This window comes from Myotis myotis, unplaced genomic scaffold (genome assembly GCF_014108235.1).
Source record: "Myotis myotis isolate mMyoMyo1 unplaced genomic scaffold, mMyoMyo1.p scaffold_m19_p_9, whole genome shotgun sequence".
NCBI lineage: Eukaryota > Metazoa > Chordata > Mammalia > Chiroptera > Vespertilionidae > Myotis > Myotis myotis.
In genome coordinates this window covers 19,774,394-19,798,480 of record NW_023416401.1, presented here as the reverse complement: position 1 = coordinate 19,798,480, position 24,087 = coordinate 19,774,394, and the positions used below count along the sequence as shown (strand labels likewise).

The 24,087-nt window shown below is 38.0% G+C and overlaps 1 protein-coding gene across 4 annotated transcripts in view; it reads right to left on the bottom strand.

The window, feature by feature from the left end:
• Positions 1-20,958, bottom strand: part of RPRD1A (regulation of nuclear pre-mRNA domain containing 1A) — a 39,871-nt gene extending 18,913 nt beyond the window's left edge. For 2 of the 4 annotated variants that reach the window (XM_036321920.1, XM_036321921.1), the window contains exons 1-6: positions 20,650-20,954; positions 8,064-8,193; positions 4,494-4,600; positions 3,957-4,054; positions 721-847; positions 419-594 (exon numbers count right to left, since the gene is read on the bottom strand). In XM_036321920.1, the coding sequence (XP_036177813.1) occupies positions 419-594; positions 721-847; positions 3,957-4,054; positions 4,494-4,600; positions 8,064-8,193; positions 20,650-20,800 (789 nt within the window). In that variant the 5' untranslated portion in view covers positions 20,801-20,954. Of the gene's footprint in view, positions 1-414; positions 595-720; positions 848-3,956; positions 4,055-4,493; positions 4,601-8,063; positions 8,194-20,649 lie in introns of all 4 variants that reach the window. The other 2 variants (XM_036321923.1, XM_036321922.1) reach the window with 2 other exon arrangements.
• Between the last annotated feature and the right edge of the window lie 3,129 nt (positions 20,959-24,087).

Below are 24,087 nucleotides of genomic sequence, written 5' to 3'. Positions count from 1 at the left end.
AAGTCTTTTTGTTTAAACCTTTTGTATACCCGAAGGTTTCATGTATTCAGAACAGGAATTAAATATTTCCAAACATAATTTACTGTATTTGACACCAGACTGTGTAAGTAATTGCTATTTTCCCAATATTTTTATTCTTGAAAATAAGGATTTTAACTCGTAAGGTAAATTACTATAACTGGAATCTCATATGAATACATCTTCAATGCAACCAATTCTTTTAATTCAAATCTCTAAATTTACTTAGGCAGGTTGATTTGATCCAAGTAGAAAGAAACCATTAATGCAAGTAGTAACTTACCTGGGCCACTATCTAAAAAAAGTCTATTTAAAAAAAAGTGCAGGAACATCAAGATATAAATTACTACCAAAAAAGAAATTAATGAAATAAACACTAAAGAAGGAAAAGGTTACGCACTTCCAATTTATGCTCTTTCTCTGCAAGGGCTTCCTTTTGACAACGAAGAAAATCTGCTAACATTCGAGTAAGTTGTTTCCTATCATCTATTTCAGCCGCCAATCTGCCATTGTAATCTGCCAGCAACATACAAGCATCCTCTACCATTTTAGAAAGCCTTTCTCCAGATTCTTTATCTAAGAAAAACACAGAATAATAAAATTACTGCAAAAACAAACAACAACAACAAAAGATACAATGTCATATAATATTCCCTCACCCAAACTCCCTCCAAAATTCAGATCACATTTAGGGCATCTTACCTGTTATTTTATCTAGTAGGGATACTTCTTGGACTTCAACAGGCAAAGAAGCTATCCTCTGATGAACTGCTGCATCACCTGTAGCAGCATTTTCTAGATCTTGTAATGCTCTAACGAGATCTAGAGTCTAAAAAGTTATGCAACTTTAGAACCAAAATAAAGGAAGCTTAAACAAATACAAAATATGACATTTATTTCATATTTTTAAAAATTTTTATTTCACATTTCTTAATCCTTATGAGCTACTTACTAATTCAAAGTTTCAAATATCAATTGCTCTAGAAGACACTCCATTTCTTTTGTATATTAAGAAAAAAAGCTATACTAGTTACTGGAAATACATAAATTGGAAACATATAACTGAGATGTGGCCCTTGGCCATGAGAAACTCATACTTCAGTGGTAGAGACAGATAGTGTAAAAATAATTATCTGACTATTAAATTGATGTGGCTGATTTATATACCAAACGCACACAATGGTAAAAGGGAACGCAGACTATAACTTAAACCTGGACAAACAATTTTATGTATGATATAGTCATTATATTATCATTATCCTTGAATAGAATTTTGCAATATGAAAATATATATTGGGGGAAAGGGCTACAAATCACCTATCACAACACAGAAGAGTCTCCCACACTCCATTTCTAAATGATACAATTAAAGCATAGGAAAAATGTAGTTCTGAATATGCTTAAATATGGTGCCTTCAATTATTCTATAGTTTGTTAAGAAGATCATTAAAATATTACAAAGTTCCACATATCTGATGACTAGTACTTATATAATGCTTAACCAGTATAGTAATTATTTTATTAGAAATTTTAGTTGCATTGTTTCATATACCACCTGTAATTAGGAGGGAAGGGAAATCTTTGCTGGTGATTTCACAATTCTATAGTGATTCCAAAGAAAAATGACTACATTTTCTTTTTACTAGTCTTCATCCCATCCTACCTCCTTTCTTTTCTTAATCTCTAAAACTAGATCCTGGGACACTAATTATACTCATACTTGAAAAATACAGGAAGTTACCAATTCTGTGTATATATAAGATGACACCGACAGATTACTGATTTTTCTTTAGTTATTCCCTTACAAAAAAGCTATCACTGGCATCTAGTACACAGCAAATGATTAAACAGCATAAGAATGAATGGAACCCAATAAGAAATAAGTATACTTTTAATTCATTATTAAGTTTCAAATCCCAATATTAAAAAATTTTTTCATTATAAGATATATCCCTTCAATGAAAGTGAGCTTAAGAGCAATGACAATTACTAGGAAGCTTATTTCTCATGGTGCCCCAATTCATATGTATATATACTAATATATACAGGGTGAACAAAAGTAGGTTTATAGTTGTGAGTATGCCAAACACAGTTTGTTCTGTTTATTCTTGAATTATTATTTATTAGTGCATTATTTCCCATATGAACAACTGTAAACCTACTTTTGCCCACCCCTGGGTGGGTGTGTGCAATTTTTTATCAGCCTTCAAGAGTTCTAAAATGTTCTGGAGTTCCAAGAAGCCTGGCTTCATGGTTTTGACAACACATGCATGCTTTAACTACAACTTATTCTATCACATCTTCACATTCCCACGAGTTAACTCTAAATTCCCAATGCTGAGTCAAGGATCAGATAATAAAAGCAAAGTTGTCTGAAACAACACTAGCCTACGACTTTCTAATAGAGGAGAATGAAATGAGTTCAGCTGGATCATACAAAGAAAAATTTTAGTCATTCTTATAAAGAATGAGATAAATAAAATGGTGACTACAAAGCTAGTAGTCACCATTTTATCTGATTAGTTATACTGCTTCATTCTCAGTTAAAACCACTGAGAATGAAGTAGTATAACTATAATCTGAAACTGGTCAATATAAAACGAAAAGCAACAAAATAAAAAACAAAAAACTAAAAGCAACAATATTTATATAAGCACTAGAGAAGCAGATGGTTACTCAAAGATACTCCTAAGGAAATACAACTGAGGTTACTCTTTCATCAGGGACTGTAGGAGGGTCAGACCCTCTCTCTAGAATTCAGATAAACTACTGTTCATGATATCATAATAAAGCTCTTAAAGTGATTCTCTGTCTTATTACCAAATGGAAATATAAACCTTAGTATTTGTCTGTTTCAAATGTTATGTTCTTATTACTTTTCTAGCTCTCATCCTTTGGTGACCACAGTGGCTTCAGCATTCCTGTCACTGCATCAATAGGTAGCTTGGCTCAGGCCCTAGTTGAGCACCTTGGTTGGATTCTTTCTGCCTCCCTAGTACTAACTGATATAAACCCAAACTTCTAGGAAGGAACCAACTGTACCTTTCTTTCAAGCTCCTGTCAGGAGGAAAGAGCTCTACCAGCCTCTGGTTTTATGCAGAGTTTGGGTCCAGTCCTCCAACTCCCACGGAGCACTGTGTTTCTTGATACCCTCTAGGATATTAATTTCTGGCAACCCATGTCGGCTTCCAGATCACAGCTCAGCAGAAATCAGGCCCTAGCTCACACAGAGTTATGTTTCTGTACCATTTCTAGCCCACCATGATATTTACCTTGTTTTAAGAGTATGGCTATGTCTTCATTTTCTCCTTTTAAATTTTATCTGTCCCTCCTATATGTTTGAAACATAGAAGGAGGAAGCTTTAAGACTCAATGCCCACATAATAGTTAAAAATGTCTTTCTGGAATCATCTAATGGTTAAGGAATGCTATACTATATCAACCTGGAAGGACATGGAATATTAAGTTAATGATTCTAATCCAATTTATCTTATCAAGAAACTACACAGTCCTAGTATAGTCACACAGAACTTGTTCTTCTAACACTGGTTTTACATATTTAAAAGCAAAAATACTTAAAAGGGCAGTGTTATCTCTAGGAATGAAATGCTTAGTGTTCTTAAGTGATACAACAAATAGTCTTATATAATATTTTATTTATTTAAAAGGAAACTGTTTAAGTAGTATGTATCTTACCAGACCTCATCATACTAAGCAATCAGAAATCCTTTCTATACAAAATATGATTGCCCTAATATACACTGCACAACATATTATATTAAACTTAACAAATGTTAATCAGAAATATAAGGTATTCATGTAGCTTCTTTCTTGTGCCAAGAACTATAATAAAAATCAATTTATAAAAGTGAAACACTGAAATTAATAAAGCTTGGTGGCCACATGAAGTAACTCCCTTAACAGAGAAAAACTTCTACCTGTGGTGGTTCACCTGGAGATCCCAGAGAGGAACAGTTTTCATTTTCATCCACTGTTATCTGTTCATAAGTTCGTTTCCCAGACTTCTTATCACCATCTGAATTGAAAGAAAATTCAAGGTTTAATGAAAGAATACATTTTTGTTATTGTTATTATTTATGCATTCACTGGTTGATTCTTGTATGGGCCCTAACTGGGGACTGTACCCACAACGTTGGCATATTAGGATGACGATCTAATCAACTGAGCTACTCAACCAAGGCTTAATGAAAGAATAGATTTTGCCCAACCGGAGTGGCTCAGTGGTTGAGCGTCAACCTATGAACCAGCAGGTCACAGTTCGATTCCCGGCCAGAGCACATGTCTGGGTTTGTGGACTCAATCCCCAATGTGGGACGTGTAGGAGGCAGCCGCTCAATGATTGTCTCATCATTAATGTTTCTCTCTCTCTCTCCCTTCCTTCTCTGAAATCAATCAGAAGATATTTTAAAAATACATTTTAATGAAGAGATCATGATAAAAGATTATATACTTACACAGAGCTTGCTTAAGTTGTTCTAATACATCATTTTCATAAACAGATCTTTCTTCCCAAATAGAAAGCACTCTTCCAAGGTGCCTCTTACAACTTTCATCAGTTTCACTAAAGAAAAAATAAAAATATCAACAGTTAAAAGCATAGTGGTATTGAAAAGATAAGGGTGATTTTAAATACAATCAGACACTCATTCCCTGAAAAGAGCTCCAAAGTGTTTACTGAGCACCATTATGTTCAGGGGTGCAGTGAGCCAAACAGACACACTTTTTGCTTCCCTTAAAGAGTTTATAGACATATTATTAAACAAACAAACAAAAAATGCAAATGTGTTAATACCAGCTACTAGGGGTTTACAAAGATGTCCCTAACCTAATGGGTGTGAAACATGAGGCTAAGGAAGATGTCTAATGGGTGATTTTGAAATTTATTCAACAAATATTTATTAATCAAAGCACTATCTTTGACGTAGGCAATACAAAGGAGCTTTATGGCAGCTGTTTTTATAAATGCCACAAAAGAGAACAAGGTGTTAAAGAGAGGCATAACAGAGATCTGGCCCAATTCTAGAGAGATCAGGAAGGATATTTGAGGAAGGATATTTACTTTGAGATCTGAAGACTGGATACACAGGGAAATGGAAAATAGACTTACTCCCAGGGACTTCCTACTGCCTTCATCACTACCAATGTAGGCTGTACCACTATTATCTCTCTCCCAGATTTAAATCTTCTCATTGGTCTCCCAGACTTTATTCTCACTAGTCTCTACCAATGTGAATCAGATTACACTAATTTCCAAGAATAAACTTAAAATCCTTATCCTGTGCTACCAGGTGGACATGTTCTGCTTCCTGTCTACCTCTTAGTCCACATTCCCTAAATATCATCTTCTACAAATCTCCTTGCTTGACTTGCCGGTTTCTCAGTGGTTAGAGCGTCAGCCTGAGGACGGAGGGCTATGGGTTTGATTCAGGTCAAGGGCATGTACCTCAGTTGCAGGCTCGACTCCCAACCCCAGTTGGGGCATGTGCAAGAGGCAACCAATCGATGTGCCTCTCTCACATCAATGTTTCTCTGTCTCTCCCCCTCCTTTCCACCCTCTCTAAAAATCAATGGGAAAAATATCCTTGGGCCTTAGCCAGTTTGGCTCAGTGGATAGAGTGTCGGCCCGCAGACTGAAGGGTCCCAGGTTCAGTTCCAGTCAAGGGCACATGCCCAGGTTGTGGGCTCGATCCCCAGTAGGGGACGTGCAGGAGGCAGCCAATCAATGATTCTCTCGCATTGATGTTTCTCTCCCTCTCCCTCTCTGAAATCAATAAAAATATATTTCTTAAAAATATATATCCTCAGGTGAGGATTAACAACAAAAATCCCCTTGCTGCTGATCCTCAAAAATGCCCAGCACACAGCTGTCTCAATGTTTCTGTCAAGTATTCTCTCTACTTAGAATCCTTCTCTCCTAAAGTCACATGGTGCTCACTGCATCCTTTCCTTTAGTCTCTGTTGAAATGCCACCTCCCGAACATAGTCATATTTTATCTCATGATATAACTGAGCAACGTCATGTATCTCTAGTTCCTTCCCTGCTTTATGTTTCTTCACAGTACTTATCTTTTGACATTATAATATATATTCACTTGTCTATCTAGTTATTACCTGTGACATCCACTGAAATGTAAGCTCCACTAGAAGACAATTTTGTCTTGTTCACTATTGTATCCTTTGGACCTAGCACATGTAAGCAGTCCATAAATATTTTACTGAATTCTAGGGAGATACAATATATAAAAGCCCTAAGGCAGAAAGAAATAAAAGAGGTTTGGTTAGCTGAAACTGTAGACTATAGAGTATGAGTGTGGAAGGAGTGAAAGAGTCTGAAGAGGTAGACAGGGCCATGAAGGAATATCTTTTTTTTTTGCTTTTACTTTTTTATTTACTAATTTTAGAGAGAGTAGAAGAGGTGAAGAGAGGGGAGAGAGAGAGAGAGAGAGAGAGAGAGAGAGAGAGAGAGAGAGAGAGAGAGAAAGGAGGGACAGAGAGTAAAAGAAACATCAGTTTGTTGTTCCACTTCCGTATTTATGCATTCACTGGTTGATTCTTGTACATGCCCTGACCAACTGAGATACCCCATCAAAGCTAAAGAAACATCTTAAGTCTTGCTCAGGACATTATAATTGATCTCTAGTACAAATGAGAATGACTCCAAGGCAAGGGAGTGTTATGATCAGCTCTGCAACTCTGACTACAGTTTCTAAAAGGATTAAACAATAGTGGAGGCTACTGAAATTGTACAGAAATGACATTATGGTAACTGGAGTGGGGAGAAATCTAAAGAACTGAGGGAACTCTATGTAGCATATGGAATAGGAGGAGAGGAGGAGAAAACAGAGCATGGTATAAGTCACAGAGTGAAAGATGACACCTAATTTCTCACATAGGTATCTCACTGAGAGTGAAACCTAGAGGAGAAGCAATGTATAACATGGAGCAAGGGCATAATGAGTTCACTGTCAGACCCGGTGAGTTTGAGCTGTTTGGAGGCACACAACCAGAAATCCAATATGCAATTGGACATACAAGTCTAAAAGAAAAAGATATCTGGACTGGAGCAATAAGATTGAGAGTTGTTTGGGTGTGGATAATAACTAGTTACATGCAGTGTATGAAATTGTCCAGAGGGCAAGTGAAGAATATGACCCCAGAAGAGGGCCTAGGACAGAACTCTAAGACTTAAATACCTACATCTAAAAAGATGGTAAAAGACTATATCAAAATTAAAGGATAAATAATATTTATTCAAGAAAGTAACATACAGCAGCATTTCACTCTGTAATTTTTAAAAAATGCATCCAATGTGACTAAAACCGTAAAGGCATATGGTGAGTGTATTTTCATCCTTAACTCATTCAACACAAATCATCATTCACCACTGAACTATGTAATTTGGATTGATCTAATAGTCTATCCCAATAATGTTTACCCAGTTATTGACCAAGTATTTGCATATGATGTTTGGAAATAAACATTTTAAAAGGACATAAGCCAAAGTAGACTCCTACCCTCAGAATCTTTTTGTAGCAAAAATTTCCAACAGGTTGATGATTATTTTAAATATCCTAGATTTCCAAAGCATTTAACAATATTATGACACATACCCACACACTACAAAACCTTAAAATCATTACAAGTAATAATGAAGAGAAAACATACTAAGTTTATCCAGAAACATTAGCTGGAATAATGATAGCTTTATAAGTCACAAATTTTCAATTCAACACCTTCATTCATTCTGTACAATGTTCATTCCAATATGGCAGTTGTTTTTGATCTCTTTAAAGAAAGCTGTAATTCAAGTACACTAAATGCCCACCTTAGCAACAGTTAAAAAAAATTTTCTTCACAGAAATATGTAACACATTTACAAATGCCATTTATAGATGTCTTTTCAAATGAAAACTTCAAAGAAATACATTCCTTGGTTTTTAATTTAATGGCGTAAGGCAAGTTTAGCAAAAGGACATATTATGCATTTAAAACAGATTACCTAGTACCCAAAATAGTGATCATACCTTGAAACATGCTTAAAAGCCTCCACTATAACTGGTGCAAAATCTTTTGTAAACTCCGGCCCCTTCCTTTTGCTGTTCTGAATGACATCATTGGCTAGGTAGAGAAAAGTAAGCTTCCTGTTTGGTTTGGCTGAAAAATAAAAAAATTTTAAAATCTACTTAAAATATCCTCACTTAACTTGAACAAACTTTCTCAGCACCTGAATTAACCTGTTTGAGAACTACAACCAACCTACTAACCATTATTTATCATGTTAAACCCTAGCTTCTCATTCTACAACCAAACTTATCAAGTTACTATCCTTCAACTCACCAGGATAACTACTCTATGGTTTCTGGAGATCAATTATGTAGTCAATTATGTATCTTTCTGTTTCATCGCTGTTTTACTAAGTCAACCAAACTGCTTTTCATTGATGGCTAGTCTTATCACTATTCCCAAAATAATACCTTTATACACTGAAATCCTCGTGTCTGTGCAAAAATGCACCTCTGTGACTGTCTGGTATAAAATTTTATTAAATCTATTAAGCACTATATGAAATCTAGTCTTTTAAAAATAATGCACAAACAATCAAATAAAAAATCAATTACAAGGTTTCATAAACCAGAATCTGGGACATTAAATAAACAATATGAAACAAACTTAATCAGGATTCTAGAAATGCCAACTAATTTCACTAATTCACAATCAGTTCATAATCTAGTTTTGTTTATTCATAATCAGAAAGTGGTAGGGTCAATACTTCTTTTCTTTTTTAAATATATTTTATTGATATATTTTATTTACAGAGAGGGAGGGAGAGGGATAGAGAGTTAGAAACATCGATGAGAGAGAGACATCGATAAGCTGCCTCCTACACACCCTCTACTGGGATGTGCCCGCAACCAAGATACATGCCCCTGACTGGAATCGAACCTGGGACCCTTGAGTCCGCAGGCCGGCTCTCCATCCACTGAACCAAACCAGTTAGGCATTTAGTTATTTTCTTAAACTGTACAGACCATATGCCTACTCATTTTGATATAATGCAGAATATCATAATCTAACTTAATCACCCATGTTTTCATGGAGATTAAAATTTAAAATCACAGTGGGTTTGATGAATACAACAGAAAGCTAAAATTGTATTGTGCTACCTATAAATTTCAGAACCCTCTCTCCAGGGGAAGCTTTCTACATGGAGAGAGGCAGAAAAAAAATTGAATAAAGTTCCCGGTTGGCGTGGCTCAGTGACTGAGCATCGACCTGTGACCAGCAGGTCACGGTTCGATTCCCAGTCAGAGCACATGCCTGGGTTTCAGGCTCCATCCTCAGTAGGGGGAGTGAAGGAGGCAGCCAATCAATGATTCTCTCTCATCATTGGTGTTTCTATATCTCCCTTCCTCTCTGAAATCAATAAAAATATTTTCTTAATTTGAACAAATACACACACACGCACACACACGCGCGCACACAACCACACCCACACCCCAAAGAACATTACTGTAGGTCTTACAGAAGAAAATCAGAAAAGCCATTATCTTGAAACAAAAATATATTAAAGATTTATTATTAGTTGCTGGATAGCCTCATTTATTCCCCTGGTAAACTGAATCACTACAGCCTAGAAGACATGTTCGGTAGATGGATAGGGGGTTGTAAGGCACAATCTACTTTAACTTAGTAATATTCTTTGCCACAGAAAGTGCATAATCAACAGGTAATTTTTAAAAGGGCTTTATCTATCCCAGATTGGACAAACAGTTCAGTCAAACACAGCTGGCTGCTCCTTAATAGCTGAGGTGGGTGAAAAATGGATAGAGCTGGTATATTCCTGTATCGCTGCCAGGATGCCTCAGACTTAGCAGCCCATCCATCCCTTGTGCTTTAACCCCTTTAAAGATTTTCTTTCTTTTTTTTTTTTTTTTAATATATTTTATTGAGTTTTTACAGAGAGGAAAGGAGAGAGATAGAGAGTTAGAAACATCGATGAGAGAGAAACATCGACCAGCTGCCTCCTGCACACTCCCCACTGGGGATGTGCCCGCAACCCAGGTACATGCCCTTGACCGGAATCGAACCTGGGACCTTTCAGTCCGCAGGCCGACGCTCTATCCACTGAGCCAAACCGGTTTTGGCAACCCCTTTAAAGATTTTCTATTGTTCTCTAGATAACATTTTAACTCATTATTGTGAACCCAAAACCCTAACAGGTCTGTCCTCTACACTACTCTCTTCATGAGCACTACTACTACTCCAATTTCCTCAACTCCTACCCATCCTTCAGACCTGTTAAATGGGTTCCTCTACACACAGGTTAGGCAGCCTTGACATGCTCTCACGTATAACACTTCATACGTTTCCTATGGAGCACTTATAATTACTTTATGTAATCTTGTGCTTCCCAACTAAACTTAGTTTCATGGAAAGCAACAACTGTCAATCTCAACTACCAATCTATGAAAATCAAGCCTAGCAGCTGACTCAGAATTTGCTCAGTATTTATTATGTCAATAAACTTTGGCCTAGACCTATGTCTTTACTAGTAATTATTTGAAGAACTTGGCATCCAGTCTTAACCTCACCCTGCATAGCTGAAAAGGGGAGCACTTGTAAAATTACACTGCTCTCAGCAACCTCAATTTCAAATTATGAAAGACAAACTTTCCTACAGGTCCAGCAGCTCTTGGTTATTTTCAATGTCTTGAATAGAAATATTTTCATTTCTTCCCCTCCATTCCAGAGTTCTCACAATCAATAACCTCTTAAAAAATGGGCAAGTTGCCCTAACCGGTTTGGCTCAGTGGATAGAGCATCGGCCTGCGGACTCAAGGGTCCCAGGTTCGATTCCGGTCAGGGGCATGTACCTTGGTTGCGGACACATCCCCAGTGGAGAGTGTGCAGGAGGCAGCTGATCGATGTTTCTCTCTCATCAATGTTTCTAACTCTCTATCCCTCTCCCTTCCTCTCTGTAAAAAATCAATAAAATATATTTAAAAAAACAGGCAAGTACTGTGATGGCAAGGTCAAAGAAACACAAATGTCAAGCAATTAAAAACAATTATCATTTTCAACATATTAGATCAGTGGTTCTCAACCTTCTGACCCTTTAAATATAGTTCCTCATGTTGTGACCCAACCATAAAATTATTTTCGTTGCTACTTCATAACTGTAATGTTGCTACTGTTATGAATTGTAATGTAAATATCTGATATGCAGGATGGTCTTAGGCGACCCCTGTGAAAGGGTCGTTCGACCGCCAAAGGGGTCACGACCCACAGGCTGAGAAAGAACCGTTGTATTAGATGAATCAAAATGAAAGTATGACACTAAAATTGGCAACAGTATGGGTAAGAGTACCACCATTAGATACCTTCAGATATTGGTAGTTAAAATATAAATTAGTGCAATGTCTTAGAAAAGTAATTCAGTGGCTTGGCCAGTGTGGCTCAGTTGGTTGAGTGTCGTCAAAAGGTTGCCAGTTCAATTCCTAGTGGGGTGTGTAAGGGAGGCAGCCGATCAATGTTTCTCTCTCGTATTAATGTTTCTCTCCCTCTTCCTTTCTTTAAAAAATCAAAAACACATATATTTTAAAAAATAACCTGGTAATATCTATGAAAAATGTAAATAGACAAATCCCCTGACCCTGCATATTTCACTTTAGGAATATATACTATTGATAAATTCATCATAACTGCACAAAGAAATCACTAAGGATATTGGTGATAACATCAAAAAAGATGACTAAAAAAATAATGGTATATCCATTACATGTTTTAAGTAGCAGTTATTTTTGTTTATTTGTATGTACTCTATGGTGGAAATGTTAAATCCTGATAGTTTTTACAAAAAACTCTCAACCACTTAATTTTAGAGCAGAATATATGTTTTGGGGAATTTTTGTGCTTCACCTGAATTTAGAAGTAATGTCAGAAAATATTAAGCATGTCCTTTTTTTAGAAAGTACAAAGTTTCTTATCATCTTATTACCATGGTAATTCAAGTGAATTAGGAGTATTTAACTGCAATCTTGAATTATAAAGTTGGATGCAGATATCTGTATATGCGCATATCTATATCTATCTATATATATCTCCACTAGAGGCCCGTTGCACGAAATTCGTGCACTGGTGGTGGGGGAGGGGTCCCCTCAGCCCAGCCTGTGCCCTTTTGCAGTCCGGGAGATGTCCGACTGCAGTCGGACACCCTTAGCGCTGCCATGGAGGCAGGAGAGACTCCCGCCACCACTGCTGAGCTCACCAACTGTGAGCCCAGCTTTTGGCTGAGCAGCGCTCCCCCTGTGGGAGTGCACTGACCACCAGGGGGCAGCTCCTGCATTGACCATCTGCCCCCCTGGTGGTCAGTGTGCATTATAGCGACTGGTCATTCCGCTGTTCGGTCAATTTGCATATTAGCCTTTTATTGTACAGGGTGTGTGTGTGTGTAGAGAGAAGAGAGATCTCAGGATCTCAACTGATGTAAAGTAAATGAGCAGCCACCTAGTGGGTTTTTTTAAATAACTGGCTTAACCCACACTTTCACAACAAACTTAGCCTCACTTCAGCATTTATCGTTGTCCACTCAACAATGCTCCAAAAAAGGGAATGTTAGGAAATAACTGAGAATTACTAAAATATTTTATTTTTCGTTAGAAAAATATTTGTAGGGTATTTGGAAGCTGGATTTTTTTTTTTGTATTACCTATTCATATCAGCTAAAAAAAAAAAAAAAAAAAAATCAATCAAAATATTTAGGTTTGCCCTGACTGGTTTGGCTCAGTGGACAGAGAGCGTCGGCCTGCGGACTCAAGGGTCCCAGGTTCAATTCCGGTCAAGGGCATGTATCTTGGTTGCGGGCACGTACCCAGTAGGGAGTGTGCAGGAGGCAGCTGATCGATGTTTCTCTCTCATCAATATTTCTAACTCTCTATCCCTCTCCTTTCCTCTCTGTAAAAAAATCAATAAAATATATATTTTTTAAAAATTCAGGTTTACATGTTAGGTCTCTTTGTAAGGAGTTGCCATATCTCACAGTTCAAAATGTATTCTATAAATCAGTAACATTATACTGACATGTAATTGGAATTTGCTATGCAGCAAAAATTCAAGAGTAGTAACCTACAGTGTCTATTTACCTTTGTATAGGCAATTGCTTAAGTTACTCTGTTTTTAACATTTGTACTTAGACAAAATGCTTATATATGTATAGGAATGTCACAGTGCAAGATGCTGCTAGCCCAGACACAAAATATTAAAGTTATTTTGTGAAGACTGATTATTGTATTAAAACTGTTATGGCCATTATACCTAAAACACACACACACACACACACAAAAACACGAGGGTGCTAAATAAATAACTCAGTTGACAAAGGGGGGAAAGCATTTATGCTGCTGTGCCTATATGAACCGCATTTCAGAATCACCAATGGTTGATGAAAGAAAATTCTCATACAACTTCAGTACGCCTCAGAATCATCTAGAAGGCTTGTGAAAACATAAATTACTGGTTCCTATCCACATAACTTCTGATGTAGATCTGGGGTAGAACCCACGAATTTGCATTTCCAACAAATTATCAGGAAATACTAATGCTGCAGCCTGAGGTTCACACCTTTGAGAATCTCGGTTATAGAAGAATTCTGGATAGTAAACACAGAAAGAATTACTAGACCCCCAGACCCCCAAAGAGTTTCAGAATTGGCAGTCTTCATCTCAGGTTCTGCCAGAGAGGTGAGACTTCTACCATGCCACTGGCTACCTTTCATTTAGTCAGTGAGTAAACCTTAGACATCCACTGTTTACCCTTCACATCTGCTTATTTCCTACGTCTCCCAATGCCATGGCTGTTTTGTCTCTTGTCCTCTTTTTCCCCTTTCTGTAGTTTCTGCTATGCTTCTACCTTCTACACATACAAGTATATATTTACAAGCATATCCATGTATAAGGTAATATTAACGTACCCCAGACAAGAAATATGGGAAGTAAAATAATACTTTAAAAGGCTTTGACAAAAATATGTCTAAGCCAGGGGTGGGCAAACTTTTTGACTCGAGGGCCACAATGGGTTCTTAAACTGGACCGGAGGGCCGGAACAAAAGCATGGATGGAGTGTTTGTGTGAACTAATATAAATTCAAAGTAAACATCATTACATAAAAGGGTACGGTCGTTTTGTTTTTAGTTTTATTCATTTCAAATGGGCCGGATCCGGCCTGCGGGCCGTAGTTTGCCCACGGCTGGTCTAAGCCTTTCATCTCAAATGCTTTCAGGAAGGAATAAAAAGTTTTCAATATTTGTGGGCAATATACATGTAATATTTGGTACATGTTAAATAAAAATAAGTATTATGATAAAAAAAAAGAATGAGAAATTCATAGTTTGGCAACCCCTGGTTTTTAAAAAAAGGGTCAAACCAACTGTCATCAGTGGCTGCTAAAATCACTGGGTGAAAGGTGATGGGGAACTGTGTAATGGATTCATAATGCACCCATTGACCAATCTTGTCCTTAAATATAAAAAAAGTTCACATTATGCATCTGTTAATGTGATGGAACAGAAGTGCAGAATACTTCCAATGAAGTATTCCTTGGGAACGACTTTAGGATAATCTTGTCTGTATCAATAAAGATTATTTTGTTGAGATTTTGATAAGAGTTGCAAATTTTGCAAAATTCTGATTTTTGCTTGAAACCTTGAATTTCATAATGGGCAACAAATACTGTCAGTATTCTTCCTCAACAAAACAGGCTCACTACATTCACTAATGAGAGAAACCTGCCAAATACCCATGTCTGATTAACCAGCTTCTCTGTCAACCATGAAAAAAGCAGCTGGTTTCATCCATAACTCAATCACACAAATATATTTCCTCCAGAATGTTCCATACATAGTACTTTATGTATACTTCCCATTTTGTCCCACGGGTTATTAAAAAGATATGCACTCACATCTAAAACCATATTTAACTGCAAAAGACTGAAAGCTTTCTCCCTAAGATTCAGGAGGAAGAAAAGGATGTCCACTTTCACCACTTTTATTCAACACTAGAGGCCTGGTACACAAAATTTTTGCACAGGTAGGGTCCCTAGGCCTGGCTGGCAATCAGGGCCTATATGTGGGGTGACCAGTGGGACGACCCGGGGGGGCCCACTGGCACCCGCCTTGGCTGGCCTGGGGCCTGTGGGCAGTTCCTGCATTGAACGTCTGCCCCCTGGTGGTCAGTGTACCTCATAGGGACCAGTTGTTCCGCCCTTCAGTCGATTTGCATATTAGGCTTTTATTATATAGGACTAGAGGCCCGTTGCACAAAGAGACTCGTGCAATAGGCCTTCCCTTCTCCTGGCTGCCGGCATCGGTTTTCCTCTGGCACCCGGGACCCAGGCCTTCGCTCCAAGCCGCTCCGGCCGGAGCCTTCTGGCTTTGCTCCACCGCTTCGCGCCTATGTATGCAAATTAGCCGCCATCTTTGTTGGGTTAATTTGCATACTCTCCTGATTGGCTGGTTAGTGTAGCAGAGGGATGGTCAATTTACATGTTTGTCTATTATTAGGTAAGATAGTGTTGGAAGTTCTAGCCATAGCAACTCAAGAAAAAGAAATAAAAGAAAGAGGTAATATTATCTCTGTTTACAGATGACATAATCTCACTTGTAGAAAACCCTACAGATTCCACAAAAAAACTGTTAGAGCTAGTAAAATATTCAACAAAGTTGCAAGATACAAAATCAATGTTCAAAAATCAGTTGCACTTATCAATTACAACTGAACAATCCAAAAGGCAACTAAGAAAACAATTCCTTACAATTATATCAAAACAATAAAATAGTAATAAATTTAATTAAGGAGGTATAAGACTTATACACTGAAAACTACAAAACATTGCTGAAAGAAGGCATAAATAAATTGAAATACATCCAATGTTCATGAACTGAAAGAGTAAATATTAAGATAACACTACTCAAAACGACTTACAGAGTAAATGCAATCTCTATCAAACTCCCAAGGGCATATTTGCAGAAAAAGAAAAATCCATCCTAAAATTCATATAATCTCATCCCAAATAGCCAAAACTACCTTAAAAAAGAAAATTATAATACAGAGACTTACTAGAAAGCTACAGTAATTAGAACACAATTGACCCTTGAAAGATGTAGGTTTGAACTGTGTGGGTCCACTATATGCTAATTTTTAAACATAAATACTAAATATATTTTCTCTTTATGATTTTCTTTTTTGAATGTTTTTATTGATTTTAGAGAGAGGAAGGGAGGGGAGAGGGATAGAAACATCAATGATGAGAATCATTGATCGGCTGCCTCCTGCCTGCCCCCTACTGGGGACTGAGCCAGTAACCCAGGCTTGTGCCCTGACGGGAATGGAAATGGAATCAGACCTCAACCTCCTGGTTCACATGTTGACACTCAACCACTGAGCAACACTGTCCATGATCTTATGTTTTTCTTAATAACATTTCTTTCTCTACCTTACTTTAAGGACACAGTATACAATACATATAATATACAAAATGTGTTCATTGATTGTTGATGCTATCCGTAAGGCTTCCAGTCAACACTAGGCTATTAGTAAAGTTTGGAGGTAGCATTAGTTATCTGCAGATTTTTTTTTTTTTTAATATATTTTATTGATTTTTCACAGAGAGGAAGGGAGAGAGATAGAAAGTCAGAAACATCGATGAGAGAGAAACATCGATCAGCTGCCTCCTGTACATCTCCCACTGGGGATGTGCCCGCAACCCAGGCACATGCCCCTGACCGGAATCGAACCCGGGACCCCTCAGTCCGCAGGCCGACGCTCTATCCACTGAGCCAAACCGGTTTCGGCTATCTGCAGATTTTTGACTGCGCTAGGGGTTGGTATCCCTCTAACCCTGCATTGTTCAAGGGTCAATTGTGGTATGAAAGAGGCATATATATAGCCCATGGAATATAGAGCCCAGAAATAAATCCTCACTATATAGTCACACTAATCATTATGACAATGCAAATAAAAATCACAAGCAAATACCATTCCACATTCATTAGGTTGACTTCTTTTCAAAACCCAAAATAAGCATGTGCAGAAATTGGGACCAGGGTGTCCTGCAAGCATGTCAAATTCGCGGTCCACAGCCAGCATGCTGCCCACAACAAATATTTTTGCAGCCCAGCCAATATAACGGCATATAAGAAACATTGTAATAAAAATTCCATAACTTAGTTTTTACAATATCCTGTTATACACAATTATTAATAACGAACTACAACGTTCGCTAATGACTGATCACTATAATTGTGTTGCATTCATTTCCCTTATGCGCAGGTGCACCATTCTCTCCACTAATACTGTAGCAGCATATATTTTAGCAGCCGACTGCCACCTCATTAGTCTTGGACTGACTTGTTTGGTGTGCACAACAGGAAATATTTCGCTTTCGGAGAACAAGAAAAATAGGTTTATTTGCATTACGCTTATTAATTTGTGCAGTTATTCAGTGTCTGGTAAGTTAATGTTCGAGAAAAATATTAATTTTTACTAAAATGTTCTATTATGTTAATGATTACTCATTTATTTCAGCCCTTTGTTTTCAGCATGTTTCTATCGAAATAAACCTATGTTTCTATGAAAATTGAAGCTTTTGTTTTTTTTTGCAGCCCACATAAGTTACACCTTGTTTATTTGGCCCATGTTAGCCTTTGAGTTTGACATGCTTGGTGTAGTGTAAGTGGCAATCTAAAACGGGACAGCCACTGTGAACAGTATAAAAATTAAACATAGAATTACCACTATTACCAACCTTATTATCATCACCAACACCATTCACTTTCTAAAGCATCTATTATATATATGCCTTAAAATTTCTAATTATGAATCATTTAAACATGGAAACATCCCCAAACACAGATAATAAACAACACATCTATCATTTCTGATATTTGTATCAATATTTAAAATATTGATAACAAATCCATTTTCATTTCCTCTCTCCTTTATGGTAACTAACCACCATGGACAAATAAAAAGGGTTCTATGGAAAGTAACCTCACAAATTGATCTGATCAGAAATTCCTAACTGGGAGGTGATGGTGTGTAGTCACGCCCCAGGCCTATAACTTCTTCAGTGAAAGGTTTTGAGCCAGCCCTGTCCATTGTTCCTGTGCACCTAGGTTAGCATACCGTTGATATACCAGAATACCTCTGAAGGGGATGTTAATCCTCAAGAGAACTCATAATCCTGTTAACTATCCCGTAATCAAATCCCTACCTTGCTTTCCCCTCCTGAATTTCAAATGCACAAAAGCTGCAAAACTGTTTTTCTCCAGAGCATTTGAGATCTCACTCTCTGGCATATGTCATCAGTTTGGCTCAAATAAACTCTTGTAAAAATTCTCTACAATTTGGATGTTTCTTATGTCAACACCACTATCATAGAATAGGGTGTTAATCCTTACTATGCATGTGACTGAAACTACAGATATCTATAGAGTACTGCTTTGCATGTTTTCAAACTACTAAATGGCACACTGGTCTGTACCTTGCTTTTTCAGCTCAACATTTTGCTTGTTTATTGTTGTTGTTGTTGTTTTAATATATTTTATTGATTTTTTACAGAGGAAAGGAGAGGGATAGAGAGTTAGAAACATCGATGAGAGAGAAACATTGATCAGCTGCCTCCTGCACGCCCCCTACTGGGGATGCGCCCGCAACCAAGGTACATGCCCTTGACCGGAATCGAACCTGGGACCCTTGAGTCCCCAGGCTGACGCTCTATCCGCTGAGCCAAACCGGTTAGGGCTTGTTGTTGTTTTTAATCTGTCATGTTTTATGTAGCTCTAGTTCATTCATGAAAGCTAGACAGTACATTATATAAATATCACAGTATATTTGTCCATACTCTAATGAGATGTTTAAAACTGTTTCTAATTTTATTAGTAACAGGCTGCAATAAACAGAACTCCTTGAGCACAGATACTAGTTTCTAGGATATATTCCTAGAAAGAAAACTTCTGGGTCAAAGTATATATACCTTCAACTTTATTCGAGGTTGCTAAGCTGATCTCCTTTTTACATTCCAACCGGCAGTGTGAGAAAGTTCGTTTCTCCTTATCCTCACCAATTCCTGGTATTGTCTTTCTTTTTAATTTTGCAAAATAAAGAATATAAAGTGGAGTCTCACTGTTTTCTTTTTCCCTGACTAGTAAGATTACGTATCATTTATTGGCCTTTCAAGTTTTCTCTCATGTTTAACAGTATCACCGTTTTTCTACTGATTTGTGGTAGTTCTTGAAAATAGTCTGTTATCAATCCCCTATTGACTGTAAGTGTTTTTAAATGCTCTATCCCGCCAAAAAGGATAAACCTGTTGCTGATTTTGAAATCTAGTAAGGTGTAGAAGCAAAGACAATTCCTGCCATCTCAAAGTTCACAGCTATTTTCCAGACCTTTATATACGGACTTCTCAAACCTTTCTGGCCACTCACAGAAGATAAATTCCTCCTTAGAGCCAAATACACATACACTTATATATGAGCTGAAAAATGGAGCTATAAATCAATCCCTTCTACTGAATTAACACACAAGAAAAAAATAGTTTGTCTCCACTCTAAATTGCCAAGGCTACACTGGCTCTCATATTAATTAATACATCATATAGCTTTCACATGGGTCAGTAAACAGGCATCTATTTTGATTAATAACAGTTTATTAAAACGCTAATAAATAACCATCTTTTCGCTATATCAGAATGTCTGAAACAATGAAGAGTGCCCACTTTCTCTACCCAATGAATTAAGAATTGAGGTACAAATCCAGACTAAGCAAATGTATTTTTTAAATTTTCAGTCGCACTAACATACAATCAGTTCTTACAGATAAAGTTGCTCTGCAGAAGTGAAATGATTCCGGGTATTTCAGTGAGAGCAAATTACTACTCAAAAAAATTAACTTCATTTACAGAGGCAGTATCGAAGGTTCTGAAAAATAAAGACGGTGCCCCTAGCCTAGACGCACATAATCAGCAAGAAATGACCTTAGATCACTAATCCAACCACCTCATATTCAGATGAGGCAACTTCAATACCGAAATTAATAAATTTGCCCAATCTACGTCCTCTAAAACCTATAAATCCAGGATTTTCCCCATTGCATCCCACATCTTATTGTAGACTTCCCAGTTCTAAAACTCGGATTCCTTTATTAATTTTACAAGACTGAGCTGATGTGTAACAGACATGACGGCAGTCACTCCCAACCTCACACCAATCTTTTCCTTTCCACTTCCCTACCTTTCTCCTACCCAGCCTCCATGATTGATGTGCAGAATGAAAAAAATACCCGACTGCCTGAATTTCTGGTCCCAATTAGGTGCGGGGTCCTGAGCCCCTAGTTCCTGTTTCTGTGTTAAATCAACAGAAGGTCTTTTTTAATCCTCCGCCCCTTTATTCAGCAATTACCTACAAAGCGCCGACTTTGCGGGCAGCGCGGTGCACGCTGCTCTCCAGGCCCTGGGACGCGGGAGCCAGGGAGCCAGGGCGCCAGGGCGCCGGGTCGGGAGCGCCAGGCAGCGTGGCGCTGGGGTCGCTGGGGGAATGGGGCTCCGAGGACTCACCTTTCCGCAGCTCCCGCTCCCACACGGTGACGATGGGGCGCGAGTGCTTGCGGTGGTGGATGAGCCACAGGGACAAGGTCTGCACGCTCTGCTGCGAGTTGCTCAACTCCGACAGCTTCTTCTCCAGCGCCGCCTCGGAGAAGGCGGACATCCCTCCGACACCGCGCTCACGCCGGCGCACGCGGTGGGGCTTAGGGGAGGAGAGTTTCGCCGCACTCGCTGCAGCCTCGCCCCCTCACCCCACCCTTCCCCACGCCCAAGCCACCGCCGGCCTTCACCCAGGACACACCGCGAACCAGCAAGATGGCGTCCGGTCGGATGTGACGTCACGGACGCCCCGGAAGAGGCGGGACCTCAGAGGCACAGGTGGGGCGAAGGCTGTGCAGGGGAGGGCGGGGCGGGGCGGGGCGGGGCGTGCCACCGGGTCTGAACGGGCGGGTGGGCGGGGTTTGCCCGGCCTAGTGTCCTCGGGGGAAAATTCTCAGAGCCAAGAAAGGAGTGATTAAAAATCTCTACGTGGGCGTGTAAATTGGTACAGGCATTTTGGAAGACTATTTCATATGATATATTTTAAAGTGCACCTTTCCTCTGACCCTGCAATTTCACTAATTGCTGTCAATGTCAGGGAAACACCAGCACGTTTGCCCACGGAGCTCTGTACTAGTTGTCCTGTCCAGCTCAATACAGTGAAGAGTTGGGACATTCACAGCAAGTAAATGGCCGACTTAACTAATTACAGTATACATGCAACAGCCGAAAAGATAAATAAATCCAATGCTGGATAGGGTTTTGTTTTATTTTATTTTCTTGGATAGGGGTTTTTTTTAAGTTGTAGACGGACAGTATAGTATAACATTTGTTTTATAAAAGTATCCTATATAATAAAAGGCTAATATGCAAATTGTCCCCTCAACCAGGGGTTCCACAGGGAGTTCGACCAGGGGGCAGGGCTGGCTGGCCAACTGCCCTCGGCCCCTCCCCTTGGCCCACCCCACCTTATTGACCCCCTCCACCCCAATCAGGGCTGGCCAGCTGGACCCCACTCGTGCAGGAATTCATGCACCGGGCCTCTAGTATTCTATAAAATTTTATGAATTCTTAAGTGTGTAAATGCATGGCAAAGGGTCTAGAATACACACTACATCAACAGTGGTGTCAGAGAGAATTGCAACCCTTAAACTGTGTCTATACTATTCCCATATTTTTTTTATTCCCATATTTTTACAAGAACATATATGTATCACTTATATAATTGAACATTGATTTCAGAAATCTCATCATTAATCCAGCACATTTTGACATAGTACTTCTCTTAACTATGGTAGTTCACAAAGGAAATAGATACTATCATACTCTAAATATTAATACAGAAATCTTTAAGAAAGACACATAAGAAAACACAGGAATTCCTAAACCATCTTTTGAAAAGCACTGTTCAAGAACTTTGCACCAAATAGGCATCAAATATGTTTATTTATTTGCGTGTTTGATTATAAGTATAGTTTATCTTTTCCGTTTCTTCTTATTTTAAACTTAAATGTTTTTATTTATTTTAAAAAGAGAGAGAGAAACATCGATTGGCTGCATCCTGCATGCCCCCTACTGGGGATCAAACCCACAACCCTGGCATGTGCCCCAACCAGGAATGTACCAACCTTTTGGTACATGGGACATGATCAACCAACTGACCCACAGGGGCCAATGCATATTCCCATATCTAATGTTACTACAACTTGAGGTTCAGAGATACCTCAAATAACTTTCCCTTCTCTTTCTCTCACTCCAATATCTATTTCTGTCTCTACATTCTTCCCATTATACATTCTTTTGTTTATCCTATTACTTAGTCTAGTTTTTAACCTTAACTTAGTCTGAGTTTAACCTGTCTTCCAAGACCTAAATGTATCTTCAGCATTATTCTCTCCCATGAACCCTATGGCTACCCAAATTGCTACATCTTATCTTCCAAATCTTCACCTGAGATTCCAACTCTTCCTACTCCGTTCTTCTCCATCTCAATTCTAACTGAACTTTATGTATTATATAATGTATTCTTGCAATAAAGTAAGCTAGAAAAAGACATGTTATTAAAAAAAATCATAAGAGCCCGGCTGGTGTGGCTCAGTTATTGAGCGTCAACCTATGAACGAGAAGGTCACAAGTTTGATTCCTATTCAGGGCTCATGCCTGGGTTGCAGGCTCGATCCCCAGTAGGGGGCATGCAGGAAGCAGCCAATCCATGTTTCTATCTCTCCATCCTTCTCCCTTCTTCTCTCTCTAAAATCAATAAAAACATATTTTTGAAAAATCAGGTGCCTGTACTCATATATAAGGATTTCTGGTACCAAGAATTAACCAATCAGATGCAACCTTATGATGCAATGTAACCAATAAGATGAAACTATCATATGACCATACATTTATGGTTTGAGACAGGGTATTTACACTGAATGGCTATTTTTGTGCTAACTGTTGTCATTTTTTATTTCAAAATCTAAGGGAAAAGAGGTCAGTGCCCCTGACTAGACAGGTATTGCATGTTTTAAAAATTATTGTGGCACACCATTTGAAAATCGCTGGTGTAGAGGCCTACAATAGACCTTAATAAATGCTATTATTCTTACTTTATAACCCCTTCTCATTGGCTAAGTGTTGTTACCTAATATATAATGGAAGTAAAAAGCTAATAGTAACACATAGAAGGAAATAGAACCAATAAAAGTTTTGTTCATTGTGGCTGGCTTATTTCACTTAGGATAATGTTTTCAAGATTCATCTATGTTGTAGACAATTATATTTTTAAATTGAACCTTTCTCATGAGTGAGAAATCCTGCAATATGTAATCTTTTATATAATGAAAAGCAAATTGAATCTTTTCCCATGAATACTCAATTCATGTATTTTGTGCATTTCTCCTAACCAAGAACAGAAATACCTCTGTATTTATTCAAATATTTGTATCCATTAGCAGCATTTTGGTTGTCCTCATATAGATCTTGTATAGGTATGTTAAATAAAACTGGTTTTTAAATTGACATATACATAAAAACTAATAGTTGAACATCATTTCTAAATTACTGTCATCCTCTCAATCTGTAAAATTGGAAGTTTCATTAAAATTCCACAAGGCGGCAGACTGGTCCCATTATATCTGGCAAGTGAACTGATTTAAATACATTCTAGATAGTCCCAGTATTGGTATCCCCAAATATAAAAAAGCTTTCTAAGTCAGCATAAGAAATCTATGAGTATTTTCTCCAAGAAACAGCTTTACAAATGATGGTTAATTTTGTAAATCAGTTCAAAAAGCTTATCATTAAATTAGCTATAGAATTTTTTAAAGTTTCATAATAATTTTAATATATTTTATTGACTTCTTACAGAGAGGAAGGGAGAGGGATAGAGAATTAGAAACATCGATGAGAGAGAAACCTCGA